Source organism: Cheilinus undulatus, linkage group 14 (assembly GCF_018320785.1).
Source record: "Cheilinus undulatus linkage group 14, ASM1832078v1, whole genome shotgun sequence".
NCBI classification, from domain to species: Eukaryota; Metazoa; Chordata; class Actinopteri; order Labriformes; family Labridae; genus Cheilinus; species Cheilinus undulatus.
In genome coordinates this window covers 44,144,474-44,157,928 of record NC_054878.1, presented here as the reverse complement: position 1 = coordinate 44,157,928, position 13,455 = coordinate 44,144,474, and the positions used below count along the sequence as shown (strand labels likewise).

General features: G+C 42.3%; 1 protein-coding gene across 1 annotated transcript; it reads left to right on the top strand.

The window, feature by feature from the left end:
• Nucleotides 1-1,073: 1,073 nt before the first annotated feature.
• LOC121521181 (tumor necrosis factor alpha-induced protein 2-like) lies at nt 1,074-13,455 on the top strand. The gene is made up of 13 exons (XM_041804937.1): nt 1,074-1,095; nt 3,020-3,130; nt 3,687-4,135; nt 5,158-5,369; nt 5,544-5,658; nt 7,610-7,732; nt 7,829-7,923; nt 8,002-8,094; nt 8,569-8,695; nt 8,899-9,024; nt 9,778-9,927; nt 10,108-10,232; nt 13,272-13,455. Exons 1-13 carry the CDS (start codon nt 1,089-1,091, stop codon nt 13,453-13,455), a joined length of 1,917 nt encoding a protein of 638 aa, XP_041660871.1. The 5' UTR covers nt 1,074-1,088.

Here is a 13,455-nt window from a genome sequence, read left to right as displayed (position 1 = left end):
GGTCCACAGCAGCAGGCTCCAAAGATCCAGATGGATCTATGCGGCACAGAGCCAGTAAGAATCCATGGAGACAGAACTAGAACATAAAGACTCACAGCACATACTATGCAATAATATGGTATGAATGCATACAGAGATAAAGAGAGAGAGAGAGAGGGGAAGAGAGAGAGAGAGAGAGGGAGAAGCTCAGTGTGCCATGACCCCCAGTCTAAGCCTATAGTAGCATAACTGACTAAGGACTGGTCCAGGTCTGAGACAGTCCTAACTCTAAGGTTTACCAAAGAGGAAAGTTTGAGCCTACTCTTAAAGGAAGTGAGAGTGTCTGCCTCTCGGACCCCAACAGGTAGATGATCCCAAAGGAGGGGGGCCTGAAAGATCTACCTCCCATACTACTTTTAGAGACTGAAGGTTCCACAAGCAGGCCAGCATTTTTGGAGCGCAAGGATCTAGAGGGATGATACGGCACTATGAGTTCTTTAAGGTAGGTTGGTGACCATTAAGAGCTTTGTAAGTGAGAAGAAGAATTTTAAATTCTATTTTTAGATTTAGAGCCAAAGCAGAGTAGCTAAGACAGGAGAGATATGATCTCTTTTCCTGGTTCTGGTCAGCACACGTGCTGCAGCGTTGTGGACCAGCTGAAGGGTCTGTAGTGACTTACTAGGACAGGCTGATAGGAGAGAATTACAGCAGTCTAACCAAGAGGTAACAAAAGCATGGACACGTTTTTCAGCATTGGCTTGAGACACGAGGTGTCCGATTTCAGCGACTTTTTTGAGATTGTGCTTGCCACCAAATTAAAACGCAAGCTTATATTTTTCATGAAATGGTAAAATATCTCAGTTTCTTTTTGTTTATGTTGTGTTGTTAATAAAACATGGCGTCCTGAGAAATAATAATCATTCCATTCAGTTTTAATTTTCATTTTAAATCATTTTTTAATTTGGGTTTTATAAGAATAAAAGAGAAAAATGCTGTTGAACAAAGAGAGCTTCAGAGAAATGCTGAATGCTCTGTGTACAGCAGGTGGAGCTTCCTGTTGTAGTCCCGCCCTCTGCTGTCTGCCTCTCCCAGGCTCAGGTGTCGGAGAGATGAGAGGTAGGACGGAGCTGCTCTTAAAACTCTTAAACTTTGCTTTTTTGGGGTCTTTTATTGTGGAAGGCTGATTTTATGTTGGCTCTTAATGTGACTGATGTCAGTATTGATCAGATTATTGGTGTTTTATAGAGGTGTTAAATGTTCTCTGTGGGTCTGAATGATTGATGATGACTGAAACTGATCCTACAGCCCATCTGTCTGCCTGCTGAACCAAAGAAGAGCTTTACAAAATAAAACACTCAGAGAGTTTATTAAAAATATCCTCTTATACTGCATTATTTCTATCAGAGCATTTCCTCTTAATGTTCTTACACTAAAACTGATTTCTGCAGTACTTTCACTGGTTCACATGTCTGCTTGTAAAATTGATGTTTGTTAACTCTTTAAATGTGATTATTACAAAAACACTGATCATCATTTAAGGTTCAAATTATCAGAATTCTGGTAAGTGGTTTTACATTAGGGACCCAGGCCTGAGTACACAAGTGTAGGGTAGGACTCTGCTTGCAGAGATGGTCCATGGCAGTGGTTCTCAACTGGTGGGTCGGGACCCAGAAGTGGGTCACAGAGCAATGTTAATTTTGCTGACTAAAACTAGGACTAAAAATGTTCCCCGACAGCCTTTTTCCCATGACAAAATCCAGACTAAGACTAACAAAAGCAGATCTATGATGACTAAAACCGAAAAAAACTAAGTTAAGTTATAGTCAAGATGACTAAAACTAGACTAAAACGTAATGTAGTTTTTGTCAGACATTCAAAAACTAAAAGTAAAAACTAAATGTGAGGACTTTTAATGGACTAAAACTAAAAAGGATAGAAATGACTCAAATGTGACTAAAACTAAAATGCATTTCATTTAACGACTAAAACAAAGACTGAAATGAAAAATAGCTGCCAAAATTAACAGTCAGAGCAGTTTTTAGTGGGTCGCTAATGTGTGTCTGGAAAAAAATGGTGGAAAAAGAATGAAGACCATGCAACCATACCGTGCTTTATTGTGACAATGGGTACATTTTAATTTTTTTTCAATATTTCAACTAATTTATCTCCATTTCTTGCAATAAAAGAGCTGCTTTTATGATGTTAATGATGTAACTTCTCAAGATCTCTGGAAAATTGGCTAAAATGTACAGGTTTCACTCATATCAGTGTTAATTTCATTGACTAACTATGAATAAAAATGTTCGTTGACAGCCTTTTTTTCCATGACAAAAACTAGACTAAAACTAACAAAAATAGATCTGTGATGACTAAAACTGACAAAAACTAAGTTTAGTTCTCATCAAGATGACTAAAACTAGACTAAAATGTAATGGAGTTTCCGTCAGACATTCAAAATCTGTGATATTTCTCCACTGTGGGTAAATCTGTCAAAAATGCATCTGTATCTATTCTGCCTCTCAGCTGTAGAAAGCAGGGACCCCAGGTTTGACAGAGTGCAGAGAAGACACTACCATGATTTAGCACCACATTTAGATAAGAGAATAAATGCTTGGACTAGGAGTAAAGACTAAAATGAGAGGACTTTTTGTGGACTAAAACTAAACTAAAATGTTTTTGAGTTTTTGTTGACTAAAACTAGACTAAAACTAAAAAAGATAGAAATGATTAAAATGTGACTAAAACATTTAAAGACTAAAACTAAGACTAAAATTGAAAATAGCTGCCAAATTTAACACTGACTCATACAAACTACATTATGATGAAACACTCATTCTAGTATTTTGTTTGGTTTTAATTGATGCCAATTGATTAAATGTGTTAATGTTGATTAATTAATTATGATTAATCACAAATATAAATGAGTAGTGCTGCATTACTGTATACAGTCATCCTGTTTGTAACTGGATATATATATATGATTAATGTATATTTATGTCACATGAGCATGTTTTCAATAAAGTTTGTGTTGAATGTTCAGCAGGAGGCGTGGAGGAGAGCCCGTACAAAGAAAAGAAAAGAGTCCTGAAACTGAAGAACCCTGCAAAGATCTGGAAGACCCTCAAACCGCAGAACACCGCCAACACCACCGGTGAGAACACGAGCCAACAAAAAGATGTAATATTGAAGGAAAAAACATGTTGCATAAAAACATTGCAATGAAATAGCCACCAATCATCAGGCTGCAAAGACTCAGAATTTTCTGAAAGACATGTTTGGTTATGATGCCATGAAAAGTTATTTTGCAAAAGAATTGAAAAGCTAGATTTAAATTTTCATATTATGGTCTCAGAATTTCTGTAGCTTATTGTGAATTATTGCATCCATTTCAGCGCACTTCAAAAACTATTTTAGGTTTAAAACAGTTTTTCTATCATTTTGGATTTTTCTACTGTCTGAGACTAAGAGTCATTGACTTCCTGATTGGATACAGCCCTGCTTTTAGAGGTAGACCAAAGATTTTAACATGGATTGAAAATGAAATAAGGGAACAGTAGAAAGGTAAATGTGTCTCAAAGTTCAGATGACTTTACTTGTCCACTGAGCTGTGGTGGACTTACTTTACACCACGTAAGGTACATGGCTAAAGGGGGCGCTGCAGTGGCTTATGAAGTGTGTTGAACAGGACAATAAATTCTGTCTTTCAGAGAATGAGGCTGAGGTTGGAGAGAATCTGCTGCAGGAACAGAAGGCAGAGACTTTGGAGGAGATCAGCAGGAGGCTGATCATGAGGGAGGAGCAGCTTTTCAGTCAAGCCTCCATCAGTGAGGGTGATGAGGACCAGTTGCACAAAGACCTGGAGGACCTCATGCTGCAGATATGGACAGCTATTCACGACACCTTCGCCTCCTCCCCTACCTCCTTCTCAGGGGAGATGGAAGTCCTGAGGAGCGCTGTGCTCGCCATCCAGCTGCAGGAGGAACAGGACCGCCGCTGGACTGGGAGTCCAGAGGACCGAGTCCCAGTGTGGCGTCCTCAGAAGTGTCTGAGCACTCATAACAGACTGCTGCAGAACATGGTGGAGTCTCGGCTGGTGAAGGCTGCTGAGGAGGAACAAGGAGGAGCTGACGGCCTGTCGTCTCCTCTGAAGAGGGAGGTTGGTCACACACCGGAACAGCAGGACCACACTGGAACAGCAGGAACATTAAGGCCATGTTAACATGATGATGATCTATTTAGAAAAGAATGATTTGAATTATTTTCAGAAAAGTTGAGACAGAAACATGTTTCTAAACAACCACCATGCACATGGATCCACAAAAAATGGATAAAATGATTTGTAGTTTCTTCCTCATCTTGCTCTCTGTCCCTGCTCTCCCTTTCTCCACCTTCCTCATGTTGCTCTCTATCCCTACTTTCTAAGCCTCCATCTTCCTCATCTTTCTCTCTGTCCCTGCTCTCCCTTTCTCCTTATCTTCCTCATCTTGCTCCCTATCCCTGCTTTCTTCTCCTCCATCTTCCTCATCTTGCTCTCCGTCCCTGCTTTCTTCTCCTCCATCTTCCTCATCTTGCTCTCTGTCCCTGCTTTCTTCTCCTCCATCCTCCTCATCTTGCTCTCTGTCCCTGCTTTCTTCTCCTCCATCTTCCTCACCTTGCTCTCTGTCCCTGCTTTCTTCTCCTCCATCTTCCTCATCTTGCTCTCTGTCCCTGCTCTCCCTTTCTCCACCTTCCTCATTTTGCTCTCTATCCCTACTTTCTAAGCCTCCATCTTCCTCATCTTTCTCTCTGTCCCTGCTCTCCCTTTCTCCTTATCTTCCTCATCTTGCTCCCTATCCCTGCTTTCTTCTCCTCCATCTTCCTCATCTTGCTCTCCGTCCCTGCTTTCTTCTCCTCCATCTTCCTCATCTTGCTCTCTGTCCCTGCTTTCTTCTCCTCCATCCTCCTCATCTTGCTCTCTGTCCCTGCTTTCTTCTCCTCCATCCTCCTCATCTTGCTCTCTGTCCCTGCTTTATTCTCCTCCATCTTCCTCATCTTGCTCTCTGTCCCTGCTTTATAAAGAGTTTAGGTGAGAAGTGTTCATGAAACTTAAATTGAACTTAAATCATTGTTGTGTTATAGTTATGAAATTCTCAGGTCACCTTTTGTTTCCCACCTCATGGCACTGATACACCTGGACAGGTGTGCCTTGTAGGTAGGCGTGTGAAGGAGGACCTGCTGACCGTGGCGAGGGTGGTGGTGAACTGTTACCCTCCTCAGATGGACATCCTGAACCTGTACGCAGGACTCTACCATAGGGATTTCTCCACTCGAATGAACAAACTCGCCGCCTCAGAACTGAAACCAGACGACTGCTGCTACCTGCTGTTCTGGACCAATCACTGCTACCCAAAGTCAGTCTCATATTCTTCTACAGAAACACACACATTAATTCATTGTTTTCTCTGATTGTTGGTCAGATGCAGTGATGTGTTGATGAGGGGGATGAGTTAAACAAGAGCAGGGTATCAACATGTATCCCACGTGTGTCTCTAATTTGAAGTTTTCTCTCTGTTGTTTGTTCTCAGTGAAATTTTAAAACATGATGATCTGGAGGGGAAAATAAAGACGGCCTGCCTCGGTTCTCTGCTTCAACCACAAACCCTGGACCGACTGGAGGACCAGTACCTGACCCACAAGCAAGTAAGACGAGTAGCCTGTCAGCTGAACTGAGGTGGAAGGACTGGGAGGACTGCTTTGGACTGGACTGTGGTGACTGGCTTTGACTAGTCTCTGAGAACTAGACCAGCCTGGAAAGACTGGTTTGGACTAGGCTGGGAAAACCAGACTGGGTGGAGGGGCTTTGTCTGGACAACTGGGGTCAAAGGGGTTGGGGTGGTGGGTGGGATATGGAGGTAAGGAGAGGGTAAATAATGGAAATGGAAGTTAAAAGGGAGTTGATAAGGATGGAATCTGGGAAGAAAAGTTGTGACGGAGTATGAGGGTAAAGGGTGGAATCAAAGGGTTAAGGAGGGAAGGGTAGAATATGAGGATAAAAGTTAAGGGTGGAATATGATTGTAAGGGGTGGAATATTCAGGGGTGGGGGGGTAGAATATGAGGGTAAAGGGTGGAAGATAGGGGTTAAGGGGGGAAAGGATGGAATATAAGGGTAAAGAGGGAAAGTATGGAATATGAGGGTAAGGGAAGGAAATGGATGGATTTGAAGGTGAAGGAGCAAAGGTTGAAATATGAATGTAAAAGGGGCAAGGATGGAATATGAGGGTATGAGAAGGAAATGGAAGGATTTGAAGGTGAAGGGGCAAAGGTTGAAATATGAATGTAAAAGGGGCAAGGATGGATTATGAGGGTAACGGGGGCAAGGATGCAATATGAAGGTAAAGGAGGAAAGGATAGAATACAAAAATAAATGGGAAAAGGATTTAATATGAATGTAAAATGGGAAAACGGATCAAATATGGGGGTAAAGGGGGGAAAGGTTGGAATATGAAGGTAAAGGGGGTAAGGATGGAATATAAAGGTAAATGGGGAAAGGACAGAATATGAAAGTAAATGGGAAAAGTATGGAATATGAATGGAAAGTTGGAAAAAGGATCAAATATTGGGGTAAAGGGGGAAGGTTGGAATATTGGAGTGAAGTGGGGAGAGCAATGTGGAGTTGGGTGATTAGAATGGAATATCAAGGTAAAGGGGGAATATTATTATATGTTGCCAATATATAATATAATATATTTGTTGAAGGGGGAAAGGATGGAATAAGAGGGTAAAAGGGGGATCAGTGGGATATGGAGCTGGGGGATAAGGATGGAATATGAGAGTAAAGAGGGGAAGGTAGATATATGGGGGTAAAGGGTGGTTTTGGCCCTGGGGAAACTTGAGTGGAAGGACTGGTTTTCACTGGATTTGGAAGACTAGACTGAGGGGAGGGGCCTTGACTGGACTTTGAAGGAAAGGGGGGTAAAAGGATGGATTATGGGGTACAAAGGGGGAAAGGGTGGAATATGGGGATAAAGAGGGGTAAAAATTTTAAATGGGGGTAAAGGGGAGAAAAAAGCATGGAGGCTGGACGGAAAGGTTGTGCTGGAATATGGTTTAGGAGGGTTAAAGGGAGTATGACGATTAAGTACAGGGGTTGGGGGGGGGGGTTGGGATAGAATCTGGGGATTAAGGTTGGAATCAGGGGGTTAGGGGATGATAAGGACAGAATCTGGGGATGAAGGCAGTATTAGGGTGTGGAGTGGGGGTGGAATATGGGGTAAAAGGGGTGGGGATGAGGATTGAATGTGCAGGCAAAGGAGGAAAGGACGGAATATAGGGGTGCAGGGCAAAATGGTGACATACAGGGCAAAAGGGTGGAATTTGAGGGTAAAGGGTGCAATATGGGGTAAAGAGGGATAAGGATGGAATATGGATGTAAAAGGGGGAGTAAGAATATAAACAGGAGTAAAAGGAAGGGGAAAAGGATGGAACTCTACCCCTACCTTGTTTTAACCCCGCTCCCCCTTACATTCATAGGTACATGGGGTTAACATGTTCCATGTTATTTTTTTTAATTCTTGCCCTAATGAATTGTTCTGAATGTTATTATTAAAAGTGTCTGTATTAAATCAGAGATTATTATCACATTGTCATTAGGACAAAATGAAGCTGTGGCTGAATGCAGCGCTGAGGAAAGAAGAGGAGAGCTGGCTGAGTGGGAAAACACCTGAACTCATCGACCAATACTGCTTCAGCCCTCTGGCTATCGACATCATCCAGGTGAGTCCATACAGGTGGGCTTTCCAGTGACTGACATCTTCATTAGTGTGTTTGTTTTCAGGTGATAGATGGCTCCATGGTTATGTTTTTTACCAGATGATAGACGGCTCCCTGTCAGAGTTCAGCTGTACTGTCAGGGAGCAGACGCAGGCTCAGAGGCTCATGGCTCACCTGGAGAGCTTCCTCATCAGGTAGGCCCCTCCCACTGAGAGTATGAAGGTGTTTCTCCAGGTGTGCTGTATGTTAACGAGGCAGTGTTTGTGTTTCAGCTATAAGAAGTGTGTGGAGGAGTTTTTGAAAGGAAACCACGGGAACATACGCCCAGTGATCAAAGCTCAGCTGGTCTGTGAGCAACAGTTCAGGTACGTTTACCTGCTCTACATCAACAGCTGAGTACTTTCATCTCTGTTCTTACACAAGTGTGAATATCAAACACAGATGTGGACATTATCAATGATCCCCACTTAATGAAACAAGCTTTGTGAGTGAGGAAAGGGAAGGAAAATCAAGGAGATATTCATGTAGACACTCCTGATGCCTGATCATTTCCCTCTTTCCTTGCTCCTGCTCATGTCAACTTCAATGACAGAGAGGAAAACAGGAACAGAGTTTTAAAGAAAAAAGAAGCAATGTTACTGACAGGATGCTAAAATCAGAATTAATTTAATCTAGCTGATTTTATCACTGAAGCTCTTGCGTCCTGTGCAGTTAGGGTTCCTCTTATGCAATTTATAAGCTCAACTGCTGTGATGTAATCAAGACATCTGCCCCTGATTCGTCTTTTGGATGCCGTTTTTTCCTGTTCTACTCCTGATTGGCTGTCTGTGACTCCTCAGGAATTACATCACAGGTTTAACAGGAAGTCTGTCGGATCAGCAGAGACAAAGCTGTCTGGACACGCTGTCTGCCTTGAAGGATTGTGGGTACAAATGCCTCGCCTGTCCCAAACTCCTGCAGCTGAAGGTAGAAATATTTCTGAGTATTTCATTAATACTGATGTAAGACACAATTTAATATAAACCTTTAATATAAACCTTTTTTAGGAACTGTTTAGTGACTTTAATGGCGTGTATGTTAAGCCGTGCCCTACGGAGGGACTAACGGAGTGAGGAGGGCGTGGTTTGGGACACAGCCCATGGTTGATGAGTAATCTCGTCTGTGTTTAGGTGCATTTGAGTCAGCTGTGGACGGCAGCCTGGATGGATGGGTCACTTCCTGTGGTGGACTCTTTGCTCGACTTTCTGAACGAACAGCTGAGTGACCTCTGTGACCTGAAACCGACCTGCAGACAGGTGAGACTCCTATTTACCTGTTGGTTGATGGGTCTGTCATAGATATGATGGTTCTTATACGGATGTGTCATCCTGAACGATCACGGTTTTGTGCTGTGATAAAGAATTTGAGTCAAACATGGCCTTCACACTGTGGTTGGAGTTTGACCACTTATCAAATGTGGTTTGGTTTGAATCCAGGTGAGTTTACTTCACCTGTGGAAGGTCAAAGTAGTGTAATGAAGTGACAGATACGATGTAGAGTGAAACCCAGTCTTGTTGTCTTATCTTAAACAGATAAAATAGCTCAAGGGTCATGATAATTTCTTAGATTGCTTCATCAAGTTTGCAGAGCTTTGTCGACGGTTGTATTAACAGTGACGTTTGACATCGGAGTGTGATTTTTGTGTTAATTTGACATCCCCCGTTTAAACGAATAACTTGCCTGTCTTTAGTCCATGGTGATTTAAAGGGGCATGCTGTAGCTGTGAGTCGTGGTCAAAGTAGCGCTGTAAACACTGGAACTCTCCACCATGTTAGCGCCACTTAAGGCTTTTTATTTCTGTCTTCAAAAAGTTTTATTTCAAATGAGTTCTTCACATTTAAAGTACCCAGTATTTATGTTTAGGTCATGCCTTTATTTTGAAAAAGCCATATCTGTAAATCCAGAAAGAAAAAGATGGGATTACAGACTGTGGGTTGCAGTTTTGTCGTTACAAGATAAATTAGAGAAATCTAAAATTATTCATCCATGTTTTTTTAATCTGTCCCCAGTCCGTGCTGTCTGTCCTCCATGAGGACGTCATCCACCAGTACGTGAAGACAACGATGAAGACCAGGAGCAGGAGCAAGGAGCAGCAGGTGGCCGGAGCTCAGCAGATGGTTGATGATGCCAAAAAGATCAACGACTTCTTCAGCGAGGGGGTGAGATGTGCACGCGTGCCGTTTAAAACATCTTTTAGTCAGAAAAACACACAGGAAGTGGGCATTCTACTTCCTGTTTTTGTATGAGACACAGATGTGAGCGGAGGACAGAGACGTGGTCGCTCTAAAACCATGGGAGGACCTTCACGCCAGTCTCACCAGGTGTTTATGTGTCCACAGGGCTGCAGTGAGTCTCTGTGGCTCGGGGAGATGCTCGTCAGCCTCGCTGAGATCGTCCGCCTGCAGGATCCAGGAAGTGTTCAGTTAGAGATGGTCAGCCTGGCCAGACGCTTCCCCGACCTCAGGTACAGAGAAATACCACATGACATCTGATTATGATGTAATGCTGAGGACAAGTACCAAAGAAAGTACTCTGTCTAGTTTTTTCTACTTACATCCCCAATTCCAAAAAAGCTGGGGCGCTGTGTAAACTATGAATAAAACAGAATGCAGTGATTGTCAAATTTCATAAAACCCATTTTGATTAACAGTAGAACATAAACAACATATCAGATGTTGAAGCTGAGACATTTTACTGCTCTATGAAAAAGATCTATGAAACACATCTCAAAAACGTAGGGACAGGGCCATGTTTACCACTGTGTAGCATCCCCTCTTCTTTAACAACAGTCTGTAAATGTCTGGGAAGTGAAGAGACCAGTTGCTGGAGTTTTAGGAGAGGAATGTTGTCCCATTCTTGTCTGATGTAGGATTCTAGCTGCTCAACAGTCCTGGGTCTTCTTTGCTGGATTTTTACTCCAAAATGTTTTCTATTGGTGAAAGGTCTGGACTGAAGGCAGGCCAGTTCAGGACCTGGGCTCTTCTACTGTGAAGCCATGCTGTTGTGATGGATGCAGCGTGTGGTGCAGCATTGTTCCTAATAGAGGCATTGTCTAAATGGGAGCATATGTTGCTCTAAAACCTCTCTCTGCTTTCCAGCATTGATAGTTCCTTTCCAGATGTGTAATCTGCCCATGCTATAGGCACTAATTCAACCCCATACTATCAGAGATGCAGCCTTTTGAAGCTGGATGGTCTCGCTCCTCTTTAATCCAGTAGTTTTCAAAGTGTGAGGTGGGCTTCCCCTGGGGGGTGGCACCAAACTTCAGGGGAGGCGTGGAACCATAAACCAGAAAAAAACAGATTTTGTTGGCTAAGTTCTGCTGTGTGGGGGGCAAACTAGCTAGGGTTTTCCTGCATTGGTCCTAGTGATACTCAATGCCCACAGTGTTTAACGTGCAAAGATGTATAAGCTAATGATAGCATTAAGGCTGTGTGAACCCTGGGGTCATACTGAGACAACTGGGGGGATTTTTTTGACAGGAAGTTAAAGGAATTTCAGTCACTAAAGGTAACTGAGACATTTAGCAAACATTTAGTGTTGTAAGACAGTCTGTGCAAAAGCAGATTTTTGTCACCAACAATGAAAAGTAAGGACCAGGCAAGGCTGAAGGTGGAGGATGATCTGCTGTTATGCAATCCTACATCATCTGCATAGATGCAAACTTAGAGTTCCCACTAAATTAGAGCATAATAATCAGGTCTTAAATGCAGGTCTTAGAATGTTGAAAATAAAAAATGTTTAAAGATGAGACATAAATGTTTGAAAATAAAGTTGTTTACATTTTTTTTTAATCTTCTACAGTGGTGGGGGTCCACGAAAAAAAAAATTTCTGCAAGGGGAGGCTCACTCTCCCACACTTTGAAAACCCCGGCTTTAATCTGCAGGGCATGGCATCCCTGGTTTCCAACAAGAATGTTAAGTTTTGATTCATCTGACCACAGAACAGTTTTCCATTTATCCTCAGTCTATTTTACATGAGCTTTGTACTGTAGATGTTAGGATAGTCATATCTTTGCAATTTCACATGGAGGAGCAACTCTCTGAAATTGTTCCACAGTTTTTTGACACATTACTTAAAGATTGGTGAATCTCTGCCCATTTTTACTTCTGAGAGAATACACTACTCTAAATTGCTCCTTTTACACCTAGTCATATTTTGGACCGGTCGCCAATTAACCTTAATAGCTGTGAAATGCTCCTCTAGCTGTTTTCCATTAGTAGCACTTACTTTTCCAGCCTTGTAGCCCTGTCCCTACTTATTTGAGATGTGCTACTACCATCAAATTCAAAATGAGCTAATATTTTTCCATGAAATGGAGGAATTTCTCAGTTTCAGTTTCAGCATTTGATATGCTTTTCATGTTTCATTGTTAATAAAATATGGGTTTATGAGATTTGTCAACCATTGCAATCTAAAATGATTTACTATACACGGCGACCCGACTTTTTTGGAATTGGGGTTACAGGGTACTTTAAAGGAAACACCTTTAACTATTTTCATTGCACCCAAGGGAACATCTCATCATAGTTATCTACCATAAAGGAGTCCAGGAGGGCAGTTTTGAGGCATTTTTACAAACACTGGGGCATCAGGTGGGGGATATTGCTATATATTGTCATGGCAGCTATGACTCATCTCATTACCACCCCGTAAATGCAGGATTGCTCAGGCTTTGAAAACTCTTGAGAATATTTGAAGTCAATGCCACGTGAACTATACACATAAATGAGTTACGTCTTTTTAGAGTGCCTAAATTTCATTGAGAAAATTCTTTGTAATGCTCCTTTAAAGGAAACAGAATTCCATTAATGAACATCAGAGAGCAGTAGAAGTTTCCTGCATTCCTCACAGATAAGCCTTTTTATCCACTTTGTTATTCAAATTCTCCCGGTTCTGCTTCCTCCTGATGTTCATACACATTTTCAGCCAACAGTGCAGCCTCCATGTTTATATTTTGATCTTTAATAACATCAGGACACACGGAGTTGACATGATCACACACGTAGGGGACTAACCTGAGCACACCTGTCCTCTGCATGACTCTACCTGTCCCTGTGCCTGTTCCCATGATCACCCTCTGAGCTCTGAACTGGTTACCATTGTGAGAAACTGCTGGTTGCCATGGAGACGGCAGGTGTGGCCAGGATGGGTTCAGGTGTCATGGGTGTGTGAGCCAAATGGAAAAACACGGATAGATAGAACCTGAATGAATGAAAAGAAAGAATGAATGAATGTAAGAATAGAGGGGTTTTTTGTTTTCAGAAATCTCCGCCTACTTGTAGACTTGGCCTAAATACATCACTACCACAGATATGTGAAGTTGATAGCTAGTTCATAGTAGCAGCTCCAGATTGAAGGGGTATGACATCATGGCGACTGATCAAATCCAGGGTTGAGAAAATTACCAGGATTTTGTTTAACTGTTGAGCTCTGTTAAGGCTGTCTCTACCAGGCATGTGCTGCTTTCTCTACTGACCCTTGCTCCCTCTCTTTCCTCAGTGACGCTCACATCTTGGCGCTGCTATCACTGAAAACCGGCCTGTCAGCTGCTGATGTCCGCTCCATCAGGCGGAGTGTGGAAGACAACCGCCTCCATGGTGTCTCCACCAATCAGAGCCCTCTGTTCTTCTCCAAAATCAAAGTGAAATGGATCAATACTAAGATGAACCAGCTGAAGAGCTGA

Coding starts and splice junctions, on each gene's coding strand:
- LOC121521181 (XM_041804937.1), top strand. Junction 5,370..5,543: donor ACCAATCACTGCTACCCAAA/GTCAGTCTCATA, acceptor GTTTGTTCTCAG/TGAAATTTTAAAACATGATG. Junction 9,928..10,107: donor ACGACTTCTTCAGCGAGGGG/GTGAGATGTGCA, acceptor ATGTGTCCACAG/GGCTGCAGTGAGTCTCTGTG.